Below are 22,398 nucleotides of genomic sequence, written 5' to 3' on the forward strand. Positions count from 1 at the left end.
AAATCATTGAAAACACCATTAGTGAACCATTTCACTTAAAAATATAGGGTAGATGCACGGAGGTAGACGGAGGTAGAACTGGAGCTGTATAAGCTGCTTAACTGTATAAGCTCTACTTATACAGTCAAATCATACCACTGGACACACTCATCCTCTATATTTAGAGATTTCCTAATTCTGCACTATATAGCATCCTTCAGATTTCCAAAGCAGATTTCAGGAAATTATATATTTTAATTTATAGAAGAAATACTCTTATCAGTTAAATCAGCAAGTAACAGTGCCAGTTAAGAGTCCTTCTTTCAGGAAAAAAAACACTAATAGTTTCATTGTATTTCTTAAGTGGTGTTTTCTTGGATGCTAAAAAAAACCACGTATGTTTTACGTTGACACAAAACTTCATGCCTATCTTCCAGAAGGTTGGGTTTGTCCAGCAATCTGTACAAGCTTTCTTCTCCCTACACAGTTTCTCATTATTTCCTGGCATTTGCCCTTCAGTACACAAGGTCTTTCAGGCATCTAGCTGTAAAGCATACCAAGATTTATATAAGGAATAAAAGTATTAGTCCACTCACTTTCTCATTTTAGCTAGCATCATATATTATTTCCATGACCAAAAGACAGAATTAGTTATTTAATAAGCAACTCCAGTAAAAAAAGTTGAGTCCACAGGGTCCTATGGCCCCAAGAGAAGAGTCACTGGAAATCAGCATTTGGTGGTTCCACCCTGACCTACTTGTTCTTTTTTGCAGGCTCAGTAATATCAGTTCCACAACATAAATGCCTGCAATATAAATTGACAAACCCCAGAAAGATGCCACTTTTCACATACCTGATTATCTCACAAATGCAAATAAGGGCAGAAACTGCAATTCTTCGTTAATTCTAATATCTACTCTCAAACAGTGTAATTTTTAATCCAGCCATCAAAGCACAGGAATGATCTGCCTTCATCTCTATGCTGTTTTGATACGTTTTCTCTACATCTGTTACACAAATGAGTCTAAATCCACATGGGCCTATTCTTCCAGACTAAATCACTAATCCTGTCATTAACCTCAGAAAAATACAGTATTTTTATGCTCACTAAACCATCATTTAGCACAATGAAGATGCTGCTATTGTTCTGCACAACTAAGCTTCATGTTTGTTTATCTTTTGTTATGTTGCTGTAAAAAGAAAAAAAACACAAACCCAAAAACCATGAACACACATAAACCAAAAAACACTTTAAAAACCCAAAGTACCAAGATATTCTTCTCTTCCACTGTTCACATTTCAATATTAAATAGTATGTTAATGTGTCAAAGGATAAACATTTTTCCTTAACTGAACACAGTAAGATGCATTTTTGACACTGCAAACAAAACAGATCTTCTGAAAGAGGACAGAATTAATTTGAAGGTCTTGCTTATAGGTAATTGCACTATATATTTTGCATTCATATAGGCATTATGAGGAAAATTTTAATCCAAAGAGCTGAGAAGCCCAGTTTTTATCCACTGAGATCCAGTTACAGCTTTCTTCATTTCCTTGTAACAGTAGAGGCTATCACTTACACTTCAAACAGGATCTGATCCAAAGCCCATTAAAGAATTTCCATTGATTTCAACAGGGCTTGGACTGCAGCCATCATGCAGGGAGAGCCATTCTTTGCATTCAAACACCAGTAGCGGTATCAGCTATAATACTGACACCAGCTCTCATGATTTCTGAATCCTATAACATTTGTTTTTTCTTAAAACCCTTAGTTCATGCAAGCATCTCAAAAGCAAGAGAAAACATCTAGTGCCTAAGTTTCTATTCCTCATTTGCAAAGTCAGTCTTGAAAACACAATCCTGAGAACACAGCAGACAAATTCAAAATACTAAAAATGGAACTCCAAAATTAGACTTCAATACCACCTCATGATTATATCTGAGAACTTGTGGTCAGCAACATGAGTGAAGTCAGCAATAGTCTTGCCCTGAACTGAAGTCTTGATGGATGCAAACAAAGAAATCACTTTAAAGTCTATCATTTGTGCATATTTTAATTTTTAAAAGGTTTTCAGCTAAGATATCCAAATCTTTCATTAAGCATTTCATCTCATCCTTAATCTTAAAGCAATTCCTGAAATAAAATTATAGAACTCTTTACCTACATCTCACTTCTCTTCAGTCACTGCTGATACAGATACCAGGCACTAATACTAATACTATTTCATATGCAAAATTTAATGAATACTTATTCAAAAAATGCACAAGGAATTATGATTATACTTCTACGAGCAAGAACAAGTGAATACTCGTGCCACCTCCTGATACAATGCAAATACCAGTATTTGTCTAATTTCATCGTTCCCAACCCAACTTGACCTTCAAAAGAATGGGAGTGCCACCCAACAACTAAAAATCTTTCTTTTGTTTAAAGGCAGTATTGCCGTTGAACAAGACTGGGCTCTCAGCCAGGTCTGTTTCAGATATCAAACAAAGATGAACAGGTTTGTAATTCTACCTACCTAGTTGGCAGCTTCTCAAAGTCCACATCCAGAAACTGTTCATAGCTAGAAACAAAATTATCCAACCACAGCTTCAGGTAATCTGGATCTTTCTGTAAAAAAGAAGAGAACATTACGCGATATTGCGCTCAAGGTCATCCATCAACAACCCTGTAGTACTAACCTGAATGGAAAGCTTTTCTTTAATGCATTTCAACTGTGAAAAAGAAGGGAATACGCAGGTTTTTAGAACTAAAGTAAAAAAAAACTGTGTCCCTTGAAATTCTCAGCCATGTTGTGCTGATGTGACATTCTTGCTCTATTCATTAGTTCATGCGTTTCCACTTCCTGGTACCAATGCCAACCAAAGCATTTTAGCTTCTCCCCCTGCCAACGATCTTTACGTACTCTCCAGAGTAATACATACCAGCTTTACAAAATTACTAGTATATTCTAGTCTTGATAGCATAGACGTTAGTACAGAACACTCTTTATGGCTTATAAAATTAAATAAGAACTCCAACAACAATCCTAATCACAAAGTAATCTGCTTTTTGCTTCATTCATTGATCAATATGGCAGCTAGCAGCAGATTAGAGCCAGATGAAGTGTTCCAAGAGACAATGCAGAGCCTGTGACTTGTATACTAGATATCTATAAAACAGATAGGAATTTAAATTTAGGCTTCCTGGTTGTTCTTAGTAGAGCTCACAGACTCTGTTCGTGACCAGCAGTTCCTCAGGGCTGGGTACTGTGCCAGCAGGGAGGACAGATACTAGAACTTGTAGGATTGCCAAACAGACATGACTTGCAAAAGCAACAGGTAAATTGTATGCCAGAAGCATTCGGCTGATTAGATGTTGGTAACTTAGGGCTAAGATAACACTAGAAAAAAAAAATTCTTCTAGCTTCTAGTAATCTATCTGCTGTAATAACAAGGCTCCTCTTATGCCACATTGTTACAATGTTACCACATTCAGGGTCATACCCTGGCAAACCCAAGATAGTCAGACAAGTCATCTCTGAGTTTGGGAGCCCTAAACTGGAAATCATGTCCAAGCTTTGTATTTCCAAAAACACCTGTGTTTGTCATTTACCCCAGACCATGATGAGAAAAGTGCAACAGCATATTCTAACATAGAAGAAATTCAAGAGACATTAAGAACGTGCTCTGAAGGAGCCACCTTGCATTATAAACTTGCATAGGAAAAAGGTCTGGCCCTGGGGAGATGGGCAAAGATGCTAAGGAGCTTTCAACTTTTTTTTCCTTATTCTCACAGAAAATTCCACTTCATCCACTTTGGAACTGGATCACTACAGTGTGGGAGTACCACACCTGGGATTATCAAGGGAAACAAGTTCAATTTTAGTGAAAGCACTGTAAAACTCAGCTTCACTGCAGTATATTAGTTTACTGTCTTTTGATTGAAGATGAAACGTCACTATCAATGCAACCTAAGAAGGCCGAGGCAGTGGTTGCTGCCATTTTAATGTCTAATGAAACTGAAAAACTTCTAATACATTCTTCTGTCACTCTCACTGTTTCCCATCTGAAAGCTCAAAGCAAGTGGCTTACAGATGGGGGAAAGGACACTTTCATGTGACATGTATACTAGATATCTATAAGACAGGAATTTAAATTTAGGCTTCCTAGTTGTTCTTAGTAGAGCACACAGACTCTGTTCGTGACCAGCAGTTCCTCAGGGCTGGGTACTGTGCCAGAAGGGAGAACAGATACTAGACCACCACAAACCTCCACAGGAAAATTCTGTCAAAATATGCCGTTTGAGATAGCCTCACTTTAGAAGTCAAGCTGCTTAATTTTCAAAAGCAAGCTGCCAGACCATAGCTAACATATTGCTCCACAGGGACTGTACAGTCATGTCCATTAATACTCATCCATGCAGTCCCACATTCCATGTTATAAATAATTTCCAAAATAACTTTAAAATATTTGCCTAAAGTATTATAGATTTTAAATGATTTCTAAATCTACTCCATAATTTATAAAATTTTGCAGAAGTTTTAAACTTTTTTGTTCATCCTTCTCTTTTTCCTTTTCTGTATCTCCTCCCTTTTGCTTGTTGCCTTTATATTACCATAGATGTTCCCAAATAACAGATTATTTCCCTGCAGTGTTAAGACCAAGGAGCAATCTGTGAATAACTCTAACACACGCAGTACTCTGGGGCAATGTCAACATAAAAGAAAGAGTCACCAAGAAAGACTGACACACAGAGTCCTGTCAGTGCAAAATAGCTACCTACAAAACAGCCTCCCAGGGGGAAAAAAAAAAACAACAACAAAAAAAACCCCAACAATAAAATAAAAATGGAAATCCAGAATCTGAAGTGCTGCAAAACTCTTCTCACAGCATCTTTCCACAGCAAGTACAGGAGTTATAAAGCGTGGGAACCCCCTTCTCATTCTAGACTTTACCCTTCCCCATACCCCCAAAGACCCCTCTAACTCAAGCAAGAAGTGTCAGAAACACCCAGACACAATTTACTTCACTATCACTACTAATTATATATGAAACATGTTCAGATACTGTGACAACAGGTGACAAATAAAACCCTCAGCTAGATACATATCTTGTCTGATTATTTGCTTCCACTGCCTTTACTGCATTTTCTTGTTCATTTTTCCTAATAGTCCTACTTCCCCTTCTTCCACTTCATTCCTAATCTCTCCCTCCTTCATAATCTTTCTTCTCATCTCTGCTTTTAGTCCCTTTTCAATGCTTTTCTTTTTTAAGTCATCACTCCCTTTCTTTTTCTGTTAAAAATTTGTCAAAAAAGTATTATGTAGTACAAAGTAGCCTTGTCCTCATGTTTAATGTGCACTGAACTACCAAACAGTTAAGTTAAACACACACCTATTAATTGTCCTCAAGATGAAATTGCAACATACAGAATGAAGGAAGCTGTTGAGATAAAAAATAAATTCAAGGTTTCCAAGCTACTGGTTTAAGCTACAGAGGTTGACAGATTATCTCAAGCACGTGAGTACAGAATACACACTTCTCAGGTTCAGAGATCAAACACCTTGAAAATCAAACCAAAAGATGGGCAAGAAGTAAGACTTGCTAATATCCTAAAAGAATGAGCTAAAAGTAGCAGAAGATGCTGCCTTCAGACATTATGGCTTTTTAAAAACATTCACATATTTAAAGCTTTAACTTTCTTGTAATTCACAGCAAGTTATTTTAGCCACATGCATGCTATTTCACAGGATCATAAAGATGAGGAAAACCAGGATACAATTTTAGCAATTACAATATAGCTCAGGCTACAAAGGACAAAGCAATAGCATCGATGGCAAAGTAACCAACAGAACTTTGCCATATGCATGTGTCCATGCTCTATGATAATGCCCATGCATGTGCAAAAACTGAACCTATTTGACTTTTTTTCCCATTGAACTGCTTTGTTTTTTCTTGGCATGAGCAAGTTCTCCTTGAAATATAAGATGAATTACTAAATTGATCCTATTTGTATTCCAAAATTAAAATCGTTTGTTGACACAGCTGAGGCTCATCACTAGTTGTTGACAGTAAACTTTTGTAAGAAAACTCAGTTTTTCTTGGTCATGTACCATGAAGAAAGCTGTGCAAATAATGTCATTATCCGACTTAAAATTGCTTTAACAAAAGGTTACGGATGAGAGAAGGGGAAGGGGAGGACAAAAGACAGCATTAGATTAAATGTCTGCTTGCTCCTTTTTAATGATACAGCCTAAATCAGCTTCCAGCTTAAGATTAAATTAAACCTCCTTATCCTTAAACTATAATGCCTTTTCAAGGCTATCAGTGCAGACTAGCAGTAAGAGAGAACATTGGCAGACAAAATATGCAAGAAAAAGCAATTATGTAGATGACAAGAGTAGGCCAAAGATGTTATAAAAGGGCAAAAGTTTTTGCTTACCTGTAGTGCACATACTGCTCAATTCACTTTGTCACTAAAACTCCTCCCAATTCTGGTAAACACCAAGAACTGCAGTACTGTTTGATCATTACCTGCAGCACACTATTTAACCCAACTCCCTTCTACCTCAATCCCCTGCCAGCCAATTAATTATATATTATTCCAAGTTATTAAAATAATCAGCTTTGATATCAAAATACCAGGTAACACTGCTGGTATGTGCCAGTAGAAAACAGCTTACACAATAGTTGACTCATTCTGAGTCAAATCTAGAGATTTCCATCCAGGCAATAGCACTAACTCAACACCACTGGGGGTGGGGGGATCATCAAGGCAAAAAAGTAAACAAGATCACTTAGCAACATAAGAAACACTAAGAAATAAATCTCCATTATAAACCACCTAATAGAAGTATGCCACCTTTCCAGAAACGAACAAAAATGAAGACTTACGAACCAGGAGTACATCATTCCAGGAAAAAGTGACCCAATATTTAACAGTTTTGCTACAAATTAAGACATATAAGTTATTTCAAAGACATTAGAAAGAGAAGTTAAAACCGGCTTTCAAACTTTGAATCTGGCCCAGGTTTTCCTTTTTATTTATCAGCAGCGATCAGCCCAGACCCCATGCACCAGTCACCTGTTGAAAGCTGCAAGAAATCTAAATTTTACTGAAGCAGTGTTAAGAAAGGAAACTTACAATGGTAAATGTTACCCATGGCAAAGTACACAAAAATGTCCATTCCTAAAACATAGCTAAAGACATACCTTTCTGAAGACCAGCCTACGTGTTTCAAATGCATCTTATATTTTCCCAAACCAGAAGCGTGATGGTTTAGGAGAAAAACTGTCTTTTTACATTGGTTTAAAATTCTAATATCATAATAAAACCAGATAGTAGTAATGGGTACCAGCTGCTTCCTGTGCACCATGTACACTGCAATTATCCTACCACCCAGCACCTTTATCTTGAACTGAACTTTTTTTTCTAGGTCAGCTGCTGCCATTTAATGTGAAGTTTAAATTCAGTGGATTTTAGAATTTACTTCTGCTGAGTTCTCTTCCCACCCACCTTTTCAACTATCCTCTATTCTCTCATGACAGAAGTGGCAAATCACATTAACAGCAGAACACAAATTGACCTCATTTTAACATGAATACATTTGTGTTCTTCATTGCCAGATCAACTTTCCAAGCCAGTACATGTTGCAATCTGACAAATATCTGTGTTACCACATGGCAGAAGATTGCATCCCGTGGGTATGGCAATACTTCAGATCTGTGTTGCTACTGAGAGCAGCAAATCACTGAACTGCAACCCCAGCTCCAACTGATTCACTATAAATTGTTAGCTACTCCATTATATCTGCAGTCCTCCTAAGGAACCAGTGTAACTTACCCAGACCATAATAAAGCATCTTAAATACTCAGAAGCCTTATTACAAGTAAAAGCAGTGAAACCTACGGAATATATTCTCTTATTCCCCACTTTCATAATTACCCTTTTGTTGTCATTCTGCAGACAGGTAGCTGGAGGCTGTATGTCAGACAACAGCTCCAAATTGTTTTCCACGGTGCTGGTTGAAGATGCACCATGTTTTTAAAGCACAGCTTACAAAGCAAAGTATGTTTTGATAATGCACCACAAGGACAAACTGTGATAAACCAATTTTAGATTGGTATTCTTTCCCAGCCCCACCACACACGCTCTGCAGACGTGCCCTATGAGATCAGCAAGAAATGCAGCAGGAAATTTGATTTGTACAACAGCAGTAAAAGCAGAAAGAAGCTGTATGTGGTAATAAAACACCTTTCACGAGTTACAACTTTCCAATCACTAGAAGAAGATAAGAAAATGTTGATTTTCGAAACCTTGCAGCTTTCTAAGTCACAAACCTAAGATTTAATTTATCTGAAACTTACCTAGCTTTTGTGCAAGATAAATTTCTATATCTTATTTGAATAATAATTCATATATAGAAACTGCATGCCTTAAAGCTTCTGGAAGATAATTTCTCCACAGCTTGAAATTCCAAGAAGCTAAAATCCAACTTAAGTTAGCCATTTCTCTTCATAGTGATAAACTGAAACAACCAGGATGTCATTGTAAGGATATGTGTGAATCTGAAAAAAAAAAAAAGTAAAAAGTCCTTTAGTTGATAACCACAAGGCTGCAGAGCCTAAGCTTAGGCTTCTGAGCTCAATATATGGTAATGAAGGCCTGTGAAACTGCTACAGCAACAATCAGTCATTCACCTGCAGTAATGAAAAAACCGGTATTTTAAGCCTATTAAATCAAATACAGCTCAGCGCACCTGAAAGTGAAAATACTTCCTTGTTCATTCCCTTCCTTAAATACTTCTGGTTTTCTTTTTTAGAAAAAAACCAAAAAACAGCAAAACAACACACCACCCTTTAGGTCTCCATTTTCATAAGATCCTCTCAGCACAGTAATAGTTGTCATAGCTCTTTACACTTTAAAAAGAAAGACTGCCAGGCCTGAGCAGTATAGTGTTTCTAACACGTACCAAAAAAGCCCAAAAAACCCAAACCAAAACAAAAAAACGAAACCCACACCACACCAAAAAACCCCCACGAAACATCCAGAAGAGGTTTTCTTTTTTCTTCACCAACAGTTACTTCACTAGCAGTACAATGCTAGAAAGAAAAAAAAAGTTGCTAAATAAAACCAGTCTACTGGTCTACAGTATGCATAGCAATACTGTGGCTAAACACTGCCAAACAATTAGCAAGTTTCTCACGAAGTCTAACACTTTAACAGTTCATATATATATATGTGTGTGTGTGTGTGTGTGTATATATATATATATATATAAAAACTCCAGCAAGGCCATCCTTAGACTTGGTGGAACTGGGAAACAAACTCTCAATGCTAACACCAACTTTAGCACTTAACAACACTGAAACAAAGCCTATAGCAGAGAGGAGGTCTAGTTTAATGTCCTTCTGACAGATATGACATTCTCTAAGGCAATGAAGTAAAAAGAAACTGTTACCAAGATCTACACTAACTTGGGACAGGCTCTTGTCTTTGATATACTAAATTATCTAGAAATTACAATAGCTTTCTCTACTCTTTGGGAAGACTGATGAAATGAATGACAAAGAAATGTTCTAATCCAGTCATTTTTTTTCAGTAACTAGTTTGCCTATGCAAGAAGGTCAACCAGAATTTTTTGCACAAGTAATAATATTTTTAAAATTCATAACAAGCCAGGTAGTATTGAACTCCTACAGCTTACTCTAAGCTAAATGAAAACATTTTACACAAAACTGGTCTTGAAAAGTGCCACTGAAAGTGGTCCACTGAAAGTGTTTAGACCTGCGCCTGTGGAATACAGGCACATTTACCCAAGGTTTCAAATCGACACTATTTATGTATTTATATAAGTGTTGCTTTTAGATTTAACAGTAACTTCCATTTCTACTAAGGCTTCAAGCAAACAGACACAATTGGAAGGGCAAAGCTCAGTACAATTTTTATAGCTACGTTCAGGAAGTATTAGTTGCTAAAAACAAAAGCTGGATCCACCCGAGGCTATTTGCAGTGTCGCATTCCATGCTCTAAAGGCAAAAATTCCCTGCAGGGCAGTTTAGAGTCCGACTGTCAGACGAGCCCGACTTGTTTGACAAGACAGTTGTTTGAAGTCGTTAAATTTAACATGCAGTCATCAAATAGCCAGCCTGGTCTGACTACTGTGCATAGCAGTCAGTCAACCTTCAAAGTGGATTTCAGCTTAGAAGCACTACCATAAAATCTCACTAGCACTGGTAGTATGGTAAGTCATCCCCTGTCCCCAAGCATTATATTTAAAATAAGAACAATCCCTTGGTGTTAAGGCTGAATTAGACCTACAAAAAGTAACATTAGGAAATTAAGCATGAAATACTGCCTTTAGATCACTGGCGAGTTTATAGTCTTAAAAGTAATTGAAGTAGTCTGCATAATGCAGAATTGTAGAACACTTTTCAACACTGTTTGAAATAAACTATTCATTGGGGGATTAGAAGGTTTGTTTTATGGGAGCTTTTTCCTCTTCATGTTTTCAGACATAAAAGGCAACATTTTCAGCACGAGATCTCCTAGCAGCCTTTATTCCGAAATATGTCAAAGTGCTTATGCTTTTTGTGAACCTTTCAAATCTGTAAAATGCCAAAATAAAACCTGAAAAGCTTCATTATAGCAGCAATACTACAGTTAGAATTAATAAAAGACTTCATGATAAACCGTTCTAAACTGGCTAAATTGCCTTGATAAATTCAATCAATCAATTATAATTATCAAGGGAATCATCTTTGGGCACAACTTTTCATTTTAATCACAATACTAATTGTTGAATCAGATGTTGATCCAAAAGAAGAAAGGCTCCTGGCAAGTAATTATAAACTTCCTTTTTCAAAACTCACACAAGCATGCTGTTCCATTTCTGGAATTAAAAGAAAAAGAGGGGGGAATGTTTTGTTTTATAAATGGGAGTTGCAGTGAATCATGATAGAAACAACTATTTTGGGGTAAGTTAAAAAACTGCATTTAGCATAGAGATTTATACCAAAATAAACCCATAGCTGTCAATCATGATAAAATTTAGCTCACAAACATTAGAAGTCAAAGCTAATATATTTCTTCTCTTTTCAAAACAAGAAAAGTAATTATAATCTTCCAGTAATGCCTCAGGTTAAAGAAAAAGACAATTATCTGAGAGCTGTTATTCGATTTCCTTTCTACTTCAGATCCCCAACAAAATGAAAAACAAAATGCAAGAGTTTTCTTACTAAAATGGAAGTAAAGCCTCTATTTTTCTTTCTCTTGCCTTTTTTTTGGTGTTGTTTTTGAATGACAACACAATTACAGCCTTGTAGCTTGGAACTGGCATGTGACTGATGCCATCCATGGGATGAATCTACTTAATCTGAACTCAGATTTTCATGTATTCACATTTGATAGAAAGTACCACTAGACAAGTTCCATGTACAAGCTGGCATTTCAGCCTTCTAGAGTCCACCGCACAGGGCACTTCCCAGGAATTTACCATACTGTGACATACTACATTCTATTAACATTCACTTTTCCCATCAAAGTTGACATAACGTACCAACAGTACTAAAAGCTGGAACCTGTATTTTAAGCCTAAGGGAACAAGAAGCATCCTAAATAATTCAAAGGCAACTAAAATAACATGATGTCAAAAGTCTACAGTGTCACGATAAGCCTAAATTTAATGAAAATTCAAACTACAGCTTGGGAAAGATTTAGAGTTTAACGCTTGATTGCTTTGAAACTCGAAGTTATGCTGTCGTTTTACATGAGAAAAGGGCTGAGTTTTAGCAACAACATACACAAAGCCAGCTTTTGCCCCATCAAGTTTCTAACTTTCAGTGTTAGAGACAATAAAAGTTTAACACAGACTGAAAGGAAGCAAGATGGTGCTACAACAGTAAAAACATCAGCCTATTATTTCATCATATCAACAGCTAAATATTGTCAAGTCTTTCAGCAGATAAAGAAAAAGGCTGAGAACTTGTGTACAGCTTATCAAAAAGAAGTCTGTATTTGTTTCAAAGTGTCACGTGATTACTTCACACCGAATTTAACTAAAGCAAATTTTTTATTTCTTTAGCTATGGATTTAACTACTTGGTTTTGTCTTCCCAACCTCACCAGGCCTTACATTAACATTGTACTGCAGCTGAACTATACACTGAAGGTATGAAAAACCCCCAATCCACTTTTCAAAAGCACCCTTAAGAAATCAAAGACTCAACAACTAGGGCGCAGCAGAATTTGCGTTACTTGTGCAACTGCTGTTTGGCATCCATTGCACTTCTGCTGGTACAGTTTTTAAATGATTAGCACAGGTACATCATGAAGTCAGATTTCTGCAAATAACACCCTTGTTCTCTATACCCTGCTTTATTCCCAAGAGCTTTACCCATCCAGTACAGCGAATGATGCAGGGTCCCGTGGAGAAAAAACCGTGTGCAGTCATACCTGAGCCACTGTACTCATTGCCATTTTTGAGACTTTTTTTGTATTGTAGGTTATTATACACAACAAATATTAAAGGACCATCCTTCTCATCATGGTATTTTCTCTCCCAAATTCCAAGTTTGCCCTTGACAGCATGTGAACACTACCGATCTAACCAAAATTGTTATTTAAAAAAAAAAAATAATTCAGGAACATCAAATAAAACCTTTTCCCTCCTTGCTTCTCGGAACATGCTAAACCATTTAGCCTACAGTTCCCATGAAGCTTCAAGTCATTTATCAAGAAAACTGTTCATTCCAGCTAGTCCTAAGTTCAGCAAAAGCACAGGTAAATGAATACCAAGTTTTATATAACTGAATGCATTAGCCAAACATTTATTGACAGAGTTGGTAAGGCAACTTACAAGCAGCCTGCATCTACCACAACCACTTTCTACAAAACTTAGGAGGGTTAAATCACTGGAAACTCTGGGCTGATGCCCCACATATATTCTCGGTTAACATTTCCAATCACTCTTCCACAGAAGCCAAGCATTTATTCTTTTTGCATGATGCTTTTAGAAGTTTCAATAACTTCTAAAACTTTTTTTCAGTTCCTAAATTCTCCTTCCACATTCCAAGTGAAAACTGGTAGTAAACCATATGAAGGTACAATGTTTTCCTAAAATTATTACTAATATTAAAAGAATAATCTTGCTATCTTATTAAAGGAGTCAAACTCAAAACTGCTTCATTTTCACTTTGCTTTTCATAGACATTCCTGGCATTAACGCTAAATTCTTCTTTCCAACATGAGTGCTACCTTCTCGACCTCTGCCTTCACTTCCTTACTAGTTTTTAAATGTCTTATGGGATACTCCTACAGGTTCTTAGGCAGATTCTGGTGAATTATGATTGACAATAAAAAGAGCACCAATTCTCCCTACATTAATAATTAAAAGCAAACTCATTCACTGTTTTCATTCAGACTTCAGGAATATGTCCTCAAAGATTTGTCTTCATCCCTATCCCCCCGACAACTTCAGTCTAAAAGCCAGAATTACTAGGACTGGTTATTTAAATAAAAGTGTACTTTCTATGTTAAGTTGCTATCTATTAGATAATTAAAGGTTTAGCTTCTGCATTTATTTTATAATCTCTTTGTGCTATGTAAGAGTAGTATTTAACTATGAATTTATTTTGAGGTTTTGGTTGTGCCTCCCTCAAACGTCCTTTAGATAAAGCATTCAAAAGCCTTTAAAGCCTTTGGAATTTAACCTCTTAAATATTCTCACTGTTTTAAAACATGCTCTGCTTTTAGATACTAGTATAATTAGCCACTCTTACAGTTAAATTTAATTCCTAATTTTACACAGCCATAGTTAGCAGTGTTACTCAACGGTCAAACAACTATTCAATGCCACTTATTCCTATTGCTTACTATAGGTACATGAAATCCTCAATCGTATATCAGACAAACAGATTATCATAAATGCTTTAAATATCAGAGAAAGCAGCAACACACAAATATTTTATCAGCACAGAAATCTAACAGCTCATGTTTAGATTTGCAGATGCACAGAGGAACCTTAGTGAGATGTCAAACTTAAAACAGCATTTATGATGAGAATAATCAAGTACAGTTTTCATTTCTTGGTGTTTTCTGTTGTATCTCCCATCCGCCTCTACTGCAGCCTCCCATTTACTAGAAGATAAATTGGAAAAGTTATCTAAACAAATGACTTTTTCGAAAAAATAAGATGCTTATCTGTACTGTTGAGATGTGCATGTTTTGGTGGTTTTTTTCCTTCTTATATATATTTCTTTCATCAAGAAAAGCTCAGTAATTAAAGAAGCTCTTCTCTCTTCTGTGGCAGCTGTTTAACCTTTCTGAAGCTTGTAAATATTTTAACAGTATCTATTGACAATGTTTGGATTCAGGCATTAAGCTACAATGCTGTTCAACGGGCAGCTGGCAAGCCTTTCTCCCATTTCTGTATTACAGCACAAACATACTGCATATTTGAGTTGATTCTGCAATATTCTCTTATCAGGACATATGCTAACCCCGGATCTGAACCAGATGACCAAGTTAAAAGTGCCGTAAGTCAGACACCACACAACAGGCCAGTGTTTGTTAAGTTCACTCTTATATTAGTACATCAACACACAGAACCAGAAGCCCGTGTTTCTAGCTTTGTGATAAATCATTCCATTTAAGAGACACTTGATTCTTTCATTTCAGTAAAAGCTCGATCTGAAATACATTTGCTGATATGTTCAGAAGTGGATGTTTCTCATTAATTCTGTAAAGCACTAATCCACAATCCTGTTGACATGTAGGAATTTCAACCTCATGCTGGACACCAGTAAAACCCTGAATCTTAGCAAAAGCATGGACAAACCTCAGACACTTCTTTATCTAAAAGTAGCGGCTACATATATGTATTGCCAAATATATTATAGAATGATTAGAACAAAAATAATGTCTCCGTAGCTTGCAAAATGTTATGGTTTTCTTACATCTCTGTTTAGACTTATCTCCTCTCACATTTCAACCAGAAGTCTGCATTCTCTGTGGCAGAGTCCCTGTTCTGTGTCTGAACAACCATCAGCACAAGGTTGCCTTGGTCCATAATTAAGGAAGGTAACGGCTACTATAAGTTAAGAGACTAATGTCTCGTATATACACATCAGTTATTTATACAAAAAGTTCTATATTTGTAAATATCAAAATTATGTTAGTTCTTTGACTATCAGACATCTCTTTAAATAGCAGACAGTAAATTCAGAATTGAAGACTGTCTTGTATATCTATATCCATTGTTAGTTCAGCATCTCATAAAGACAGAACAAAGATATTTTCATCAACACATGGCCACAACTGACTTGTGACATGCTCTTTTACAAGTTACACTCTCTCAGAATGCAGAGATTTATTTAAAACACTCTGCAGAAAAGATATTTTACACAGCAATTGTTTAATAAATCTTCACTCACTAGTTTTAGCAGAGGCATGAATTTACATGACAGTGACTTACGAAAAACTGCTTTTACTGAACATTTGGTTTGCTCAATCATTCATCTAGCTGTAAGCTGAATACTTCTTTATCTAATACAACAAAGGCAATACATAGTGATGTGATATGAATTACTGACAAATCAGCAATTGCACAAGAAGGAAGACAAGTGCAAGCTAAGTCAAGATGAGATCATATTTGGGATGAAAACATCAGCGTTTCACACGGGGCTTACAGTTTTACGTCAAAGATTATATTCTTATTGAATTACATGCATCTCACCACAACTAAGCATAATTTTGCTAAAACCACATTCCTTTGAGAAACACAACTACAACATCATTCAGGTGAATAAATTCAGTTCAATCATACTGCTTTATGCATCCCTACAATAGTCATGTCTAAAAGCTGATCTGATCATAATCTTTTTTAGTTTATTTACAAATACTCTCCAATTTTATAGAGACAGAGGTTAAAAACCTCTTACAAACAAAAACTCACATTATTTAATATAAACTGATGAACGATCCCTTGTGATTTCATAATACTCTTCCAGAAGGCATACATTTGTTGTCACTTGCTGAACATCATATTAAATGCCCCAATCTTTTGATGCAGGTTGACTGAGGGATTCAATTGAACTATAAAATATGGTCTGGGAGGCAGTACTTTGTAAAGCAGTAGCGAAGGGACACTGACAATACAGCAGGACCCCTTTTGTCAGTGACAGCCAGTTAGTAGGTCAGCTTAGCAAGACCCTAACACCACACACTGAGAAAACTCATATGTTCTTGCTCCAAGCCAACTTTTTTGACTATCAAGATCGCCCTCTTTTTATGTTAGTTTTGGCCCAACACAAGGTGGCTGATGCTAACAGAATCCCCCCCCAAGGAGCACATCCTTGAAAGGATCCCAAGGCACATAAATTTATTCTCATAACTCAAGGACAAATTTATCTCAATTCTATATAGTATGTTAGGATTAAGACACGGGAACAGGGAATGAATGGAAACTATTCTCTTTCACAGACTCTTCTCACAGCACAGAGTACACATTAATTTAAATGACCTGCTTAGTCCTGTAATGTGAATGTAAGTTTAACTCAAGCCAATTAAATGCACATGTTTATATGTTAAAGCTTGAGCTTCTAAGTATTTGCATTGCAATGGCTGTCCGATCATAGAGACAGCCATGTAATTACAGAAGAGCTAGCACTGCTAGCACATGAGTTTGTAGCACTTCACTCATCACAGTGGTCTGCTCCTGACTAACACAGAAATCATGATTTCTCCCAAGGCCACTTATTTTCTCATTCAAGCTTTCTTCTGATTCCTTTAAGGCAGCCTATAAGGACCCCAGACGAGGAAAAAATAAGTCAAAGTAACAGGACTAACTACATTAGGACATTTTTAGGATAATGCATACAGTCACATTTAATGTTTTTTTCTGTCCAGCTTTTGATCTAGTGCTAGAAAATGCTCTCCTATAAAAAAGTACCACATCTCTTTCAATGCTACAATATTAAACAAGAAGATATTTATAATATATAGATATCTCTCACTATGCCAGAGAGAAAACTACAACATATTTATCTCAATACAATCAGATTTTGTAAAAACAAACGAGAAATACAGCACAAGATAAGAAAGCGCATTTAAGATGACAGTTTATACACAAGTCTGCTCCTCTTAACACAGCAAGGGATGTGATTGTCTCAGCTATCTGCATTAATAAAGACCAGAACATTATGATTAGCTTTACAACTGCTAACACACACAGTCTCTACTGTATTAATGACACCAAGATTGAATGTTCCCTCTTTGTAATGTGAAGCACAGGCTAGAAGCTGGCCAAAGAACAGACTCACAGATTTTCCTTCAAACTATTATAACACCTACAAGATAAGGCAGCGTTCAAATGAAATCAGGGTTTTACTGAAGACGAGAGTGTAAGAAAAAAGCTCAGAACCATTGTAAAACAATGACAATTGAAGATATTCTGAGGTGCATATGGCAGCTAAGTGCCTGCGTTTATGCCTTTGAAACCCCTCCTGAAGGCAATTGGGGATTTTTGTTTTTTCTTCATAGAGGAGAAAAATCTCTTTCCATATAAAAGGGTATTTGATCACTTTCTGAGTAAAATCAAAAATATCAGAAATCCTGACATGCTTTATGTCTAAGAGTCTGAAATACCTACCAGAACAACTGGAGGAGATGAAATACGCATAGTTAAAATCTTACAGATAAAATAGAGGTTGAACCTCTTTAATTTGAATCTGCAGTAGCAGTTACTTCAGAGGATTATAAAACATAAATTAATTTTGTACACTGATACATAATTAACATCTAAGAAAAGGTTAATCAACTAATATTACAATAGTAATAATATGGCTACAAGGCAAAACTGGTAGAGATTACCTCAGTCACACAAACACGAAAAGGTCACAGATACACATGAAAGCATGTCCTTTTCCCAGACTACTTCAATTCACCTAATAGAGCTCTTCTGCTGTACACTTAAGTTAGTAAAGTATTTTCAGGTATCTGCTGCATATACACTTATATAAGAAGTGTTTCATGCTCCCATGTAGGTTATTGAAGGCTTTGAACTGACAATCAATATGCTTGATACTACCGCTGTCTACCTAGCCTACTGGAGAAAGTTTTTCCTAGAGACTGCTATAGAAAGGATCTGTGTTACCTATCCTACACATAATTCAATTATCTTGAAATGCACACATTGCTACATTTGGATGAGAGGACAGCAGCTTACATCCGTATCAATATTCAAGTGAATAACAGCATTGTACATTAACAGAGAATTGAACAGAAAAACACCCAAAACCATTTGAAACTGAAAATCATCAAAAAACATGCCAGCAAGCTGCATCCTTAACAATGCCTTCTTTGCAGAAAGTTTGACATCATCATTTTAAAAAAAGAAAAAAAAAAACCAAAAAAACCCAAAGGCAGGAACAGCTCAGACTATTAACAATACAATGCTGTGATACAACCCCAGTGACTCAAATCTAAACTTCACTAAATTTAATGAATTTTTAAACTGCTTCCATGCAACATCAGAAGCATCATAAATCATGTGTGGCTAATACTTTCATTGGGCATCTTAAACAGCAGGCTGTAATCTGCAGCTTTGTAGCTATTGCCCTACAGGATAGCTTTTAGGGGAACAGAAGCAGAAAAAAAAAATCCAAAACCAAACCCCAACCTTAGATTAGAAACTGCCAGATGAAAAACAACTGAATACCAACTAAAAACAAACTTTTGCAGCCACTCAAACATAACCTTAAAAGAAAGAAAAAAAGAAAAGAAACCACCTCATACATGGTGTGATCCAAAGACCGCTTCTGCAGAGATCCTAGTTACATGCTGCTGTTTGCCCAAATCTCCAATTGCTAAACCGCACAAGAGGCAATGAAAATAGAGAAATGCCTTCCTACTGTTACTTTGCACAAAAGTAATTATTGCAATTGACACCTGATGCTGCCAGAGATGTCAAGTGATCACAAAGAACAAGAGTCATGACCAAGGATAGATGGCAAGATGGTAACACAGCGTTATCCTTCACTTTAAAGCTGTGAAGCACCTTGCTGCAGTAGCACAGGGTGCTGTATTTAACATACTATCATGAAGTACCTGATTATCTAAAAAAGGCAAGACAAACAAAGCTACTTATTAGCAACAATCTGAAGCATCACACAAGAAAGGAACTTGGATTCCACTGTTTCTTCAGCTAACAAGGCTGCAAAAGCTAAAGCCACATATTTGGGATTTGTGGCACAACAAATTCCCACCTTACTCAACTGTGACTCTCCGGCAGTTTTTGTAGTTTGGAGAAATTGCCTAGCTTTCCTTCCCAGGATGTCAGCCGCAACAAAGTCATGACAGTGCAACATACAGGATATGACACTACATTTCACTGGGCAGTCCCAGGTATAAAGAGACTTCTCCCTAACCCACTGTATCCTGTCACTGGCGATTATTTATTGCTACACCTTCCCATTGTGCTAGATGCTCCAAGGAGAACAAAGTGCAGCACACAGATGTTTTCAATACATGACTGAACAATCTAATTTACATTAAGGCTTCACAACATTTTACATCCTAAGACCTAGCTTCTTCAGTTGCTCTTAACTTCACCAAACTTAATCCAAGATGAAACTGTTATGCTGGATGCCTGCCTCAAGCAGAATGAGATATCATTTTAACCTGAACCAGTTATAGAGAGAAGGAAAAACCAGGTTTATGACTAGCACTTTTTGAAAAACTGAAGACTCCTTTTTTGGAGTGTCATGGTTTAACCCCAGCTGGCACTCTAGTTGCCTTCATATTTTGAAGACAAGCTATTTTATTTTAAAAAAATATATCTTCCTACTTGAGAACAAGTCCTTATGAACATATGAATCCACCTAATCATGCCCTTAATACATGGGTCTGGAACTAAAAAGGCCAAAAAAGTCACCGACAGCTCAAGGAGGCTCAGTATATAAAAAGATTTTTTTTTTAGTCGTCCATCCTCCACCACCTAAGAGCTGACTAGACTGTGCACACATCATTCCCATAAAGAAACTGAACATCCTCTAAGTGATCTAAAGCACACATTTTAACTAGCACTCCTTTATTTATGCAAACTTCCTGCTAGCATGCAGACAACACGGAGATGGAAAGTATACAATCTGAATGAAACGTTCAAGCAAAGGGGGAGAAGATATAAGACAGACAAAAGAATTTTATAAAGAACCAGGGAAGAAAGAGACAAAGACCGGCTGGGTAAAGAAATTCAGAGCTTGGCTCATCTCTGCAGCCCTGTGTCTCCCAAAGCTGAGGAAAGCCTGGATTCTTGGAGTCTGTTCCAAGTCTGTTTGTTCTTCTCACATTGATGAACTCACTGGCAAAACATCCATCTCCTCCAGTGCTAGTCTATTTCCTACTGCCATTGGCATTACTACATTAGTTTAAAAGGCAAAGGTCTATGCAAATATGTTTCAACCCAACAGATCACCCATACGGGTGGCAGTAAGAAGTCACACCATGCTGTTATGTTTGCACTAGTTTTATTTTTAACTACATATAGAGCATTAGGGCTGCAAACTCACACGCAAAAATTAAGTTACAAGTAAGACTGCTTTGTGCAACCTTCATCCACTGCTTTGGGCACTTGCGTTGTTAAGATGGTCTGTACTTAAAATCTCACATTCTATGCTCTTGAGAGGGGCCTTCTCTAGAAGGGAACTGGGAAGAAGAACAAGAGAATGTTTGTTCTACCTTTAATGTCCTACTAGTTTGAAAAGTTAAAGAAACTGTGACACACACGAAGCATGAGACTGCAAAGAGAAAAGGCGAAACAAAACCAGAGAATAAGGCCACCAAAAGCTATCCTGGCCACTGCATTCCTATATGGCAGTAGGCCAGTCCTTTCCCCTGCCTTTACAGTTATTTTTTGTATGTTCCTTATTTTACAGATATCTATTTAGATAATCTGCAATCCAATTTGTGTACTCAGTGCGCCCAGCGGCAATTAGGACCTGTGCTTTAAACATATGAATTGCTTCACACTGTAAAATGCAAACGGAGACAGGACAGTATTTTAATAACATTCCTCCCAGGTGAAGGAAATTCATTATTAATGAAGTACTTAGATGTTACGGTGATAATCAGCAAAGGAAGACTCAGGAGTAACTTTATAAACCTGTTCTTTGGGAAGGCTTTCGCTAATATAGTTTAAATGAAACTGGAGCTGCACAGAAAACAGTAAGTATAAAGCTAAATACTAGACAGCAGTGAATTAAATCAATATGATACATCTTAATGCCATGGCCCTACAAAACAAAGAATTATGTGAACATATGCATTCACATAGTCAAAAGATATAGCTACAATAACTGCTTAAGCTGAACACTGTGCAATTCACACCTCACAAAAAAAGCCCAATCTGAACCAATCAAGAGATGAGGTTGTAAATAGTCTAAGAAGTGCAGTTATACCCTTACAGAAGCTAGACAAGTCTATGCAACTTCTAAGAAAAAAAAAACGTGTTAAAAGATGTTACAGATACATTTTAAATACCTGACTTCGAAACAAAAGAGGAAAAAGACACACGAACAAGCCCCCCCAAATATTCACCTTACTGCAGTAAAGCATCCAAAGCTCATACAGCCTCTCTCGGGATGCCATTCCTTCCCTTCGTCTTTTCGTCGATACCAGCTACTTTTGTTCAAGATCCTACCATGCTCAGTTCCCAGGTGCTCTTTCCGCAGTTTTTGCTTTATTATTACAGTTATATCATAACCCGAGAAGAAGTCAAGGATGAAAATAACAGGGTCTCAATCTCTCCTTTTCGGGTGAACAACGCGGCACAACACAAGCAACTGCAGACAAGTGCCAAGCATGTCCGTTCTTCGCCAGCGCTGCTTCGGTTTTAATCTCTGAAAGTGAAAACATACCCTTCAGGCCTTTGGTGGAGGAAGGAAAAAACAAATCCGTACTTAAAGCCCACAGACGACCTCGGTAATTACGCGGCGGCAGGTCGCATTGCTTTCGTCTCTGACACTATTACCCCTAAGACGGAGAATTCTGGTTTCTAATTTTCTCTTTTTTGCAGGGAGTCAGCGGGTGGGAAGCAGCAGGGCTGCTGAGAGGGGACGCCGGAGCCCTGAGGGCACGGGGAGAGGCGGCGGTGGTAATGCGGCTCACCCTCCCGCCGGGCGGGACGGCCGCCCTCCGCACGCCGGGGCCCCGACCCGGCAGTGACAGCCGCCGCCGTCGCCCTACTCCCCCCGCCCCCGAGCTCCGCGGCCGGCCCCGGAGCCCGGCGGGCCCAGGCAGCGGCGTCTCCCGCAGATTAGCGGCTGCCCAGGCAGAGACGCCGGCCGCGGCCTTTCCCGTCCCCCGCGGGGCGCGGGAGAAGCCCTTCGCTGCCCCGCCGCCCACCCCCGGGAGAGCGCCTGCCCCGCGCCGCCACCTACC

The 22,398-nt window shown here is 37.6% G+C and overlaps 1 protein-coding gene across 1 annotated transcript in view; it reads right to left on the reverse strand.

Annotated features, from left to right (window-relative positions):
- The window catches only part of NBEAL1 (neurobeachin like 1), an 88,375-nt gene extending 66,551 nt beyond the window's left edge, over window positions 1–21,824 (reverse strand). Inside the window, exons 1-2 of the mRNA XM_050899674.1 lie at window positions 21,556–21,824; window positions 2,502–2,593 (exon numbers count right to left, since the gene is read on the reverse strand). Of these exons, the coding sequence (XP_050755631.1) occupies window positions 2,502–2,593; window positions 21,556–21,606 (143 nt within the window). The 5' untranslated portion in view covers window positions 21,607–21,824. The remainder of the gene's footprint in view (window positions 1–2,501; window positions 2,594–21,555) is intronic.
- Between the last annotated feature and the right edge of the window lie 574 nt (window positions 21,825–22,398).

This window comes from Gymnogyps californianus, chromosome 7, assembly GCF_018139145.2.
Source record: "Gymnogyps californianus isolate 813 chromosome 7, ASM1813914v2, whole genome shotgun sequence".
NCBI classification, from domain to species: domain Eukaryota; kingdom Metazoa; phylum Chordata; class Aves; order Accipitriformes; family Cathartidae; genus Gymnogyps; species Gymnogyps californianus.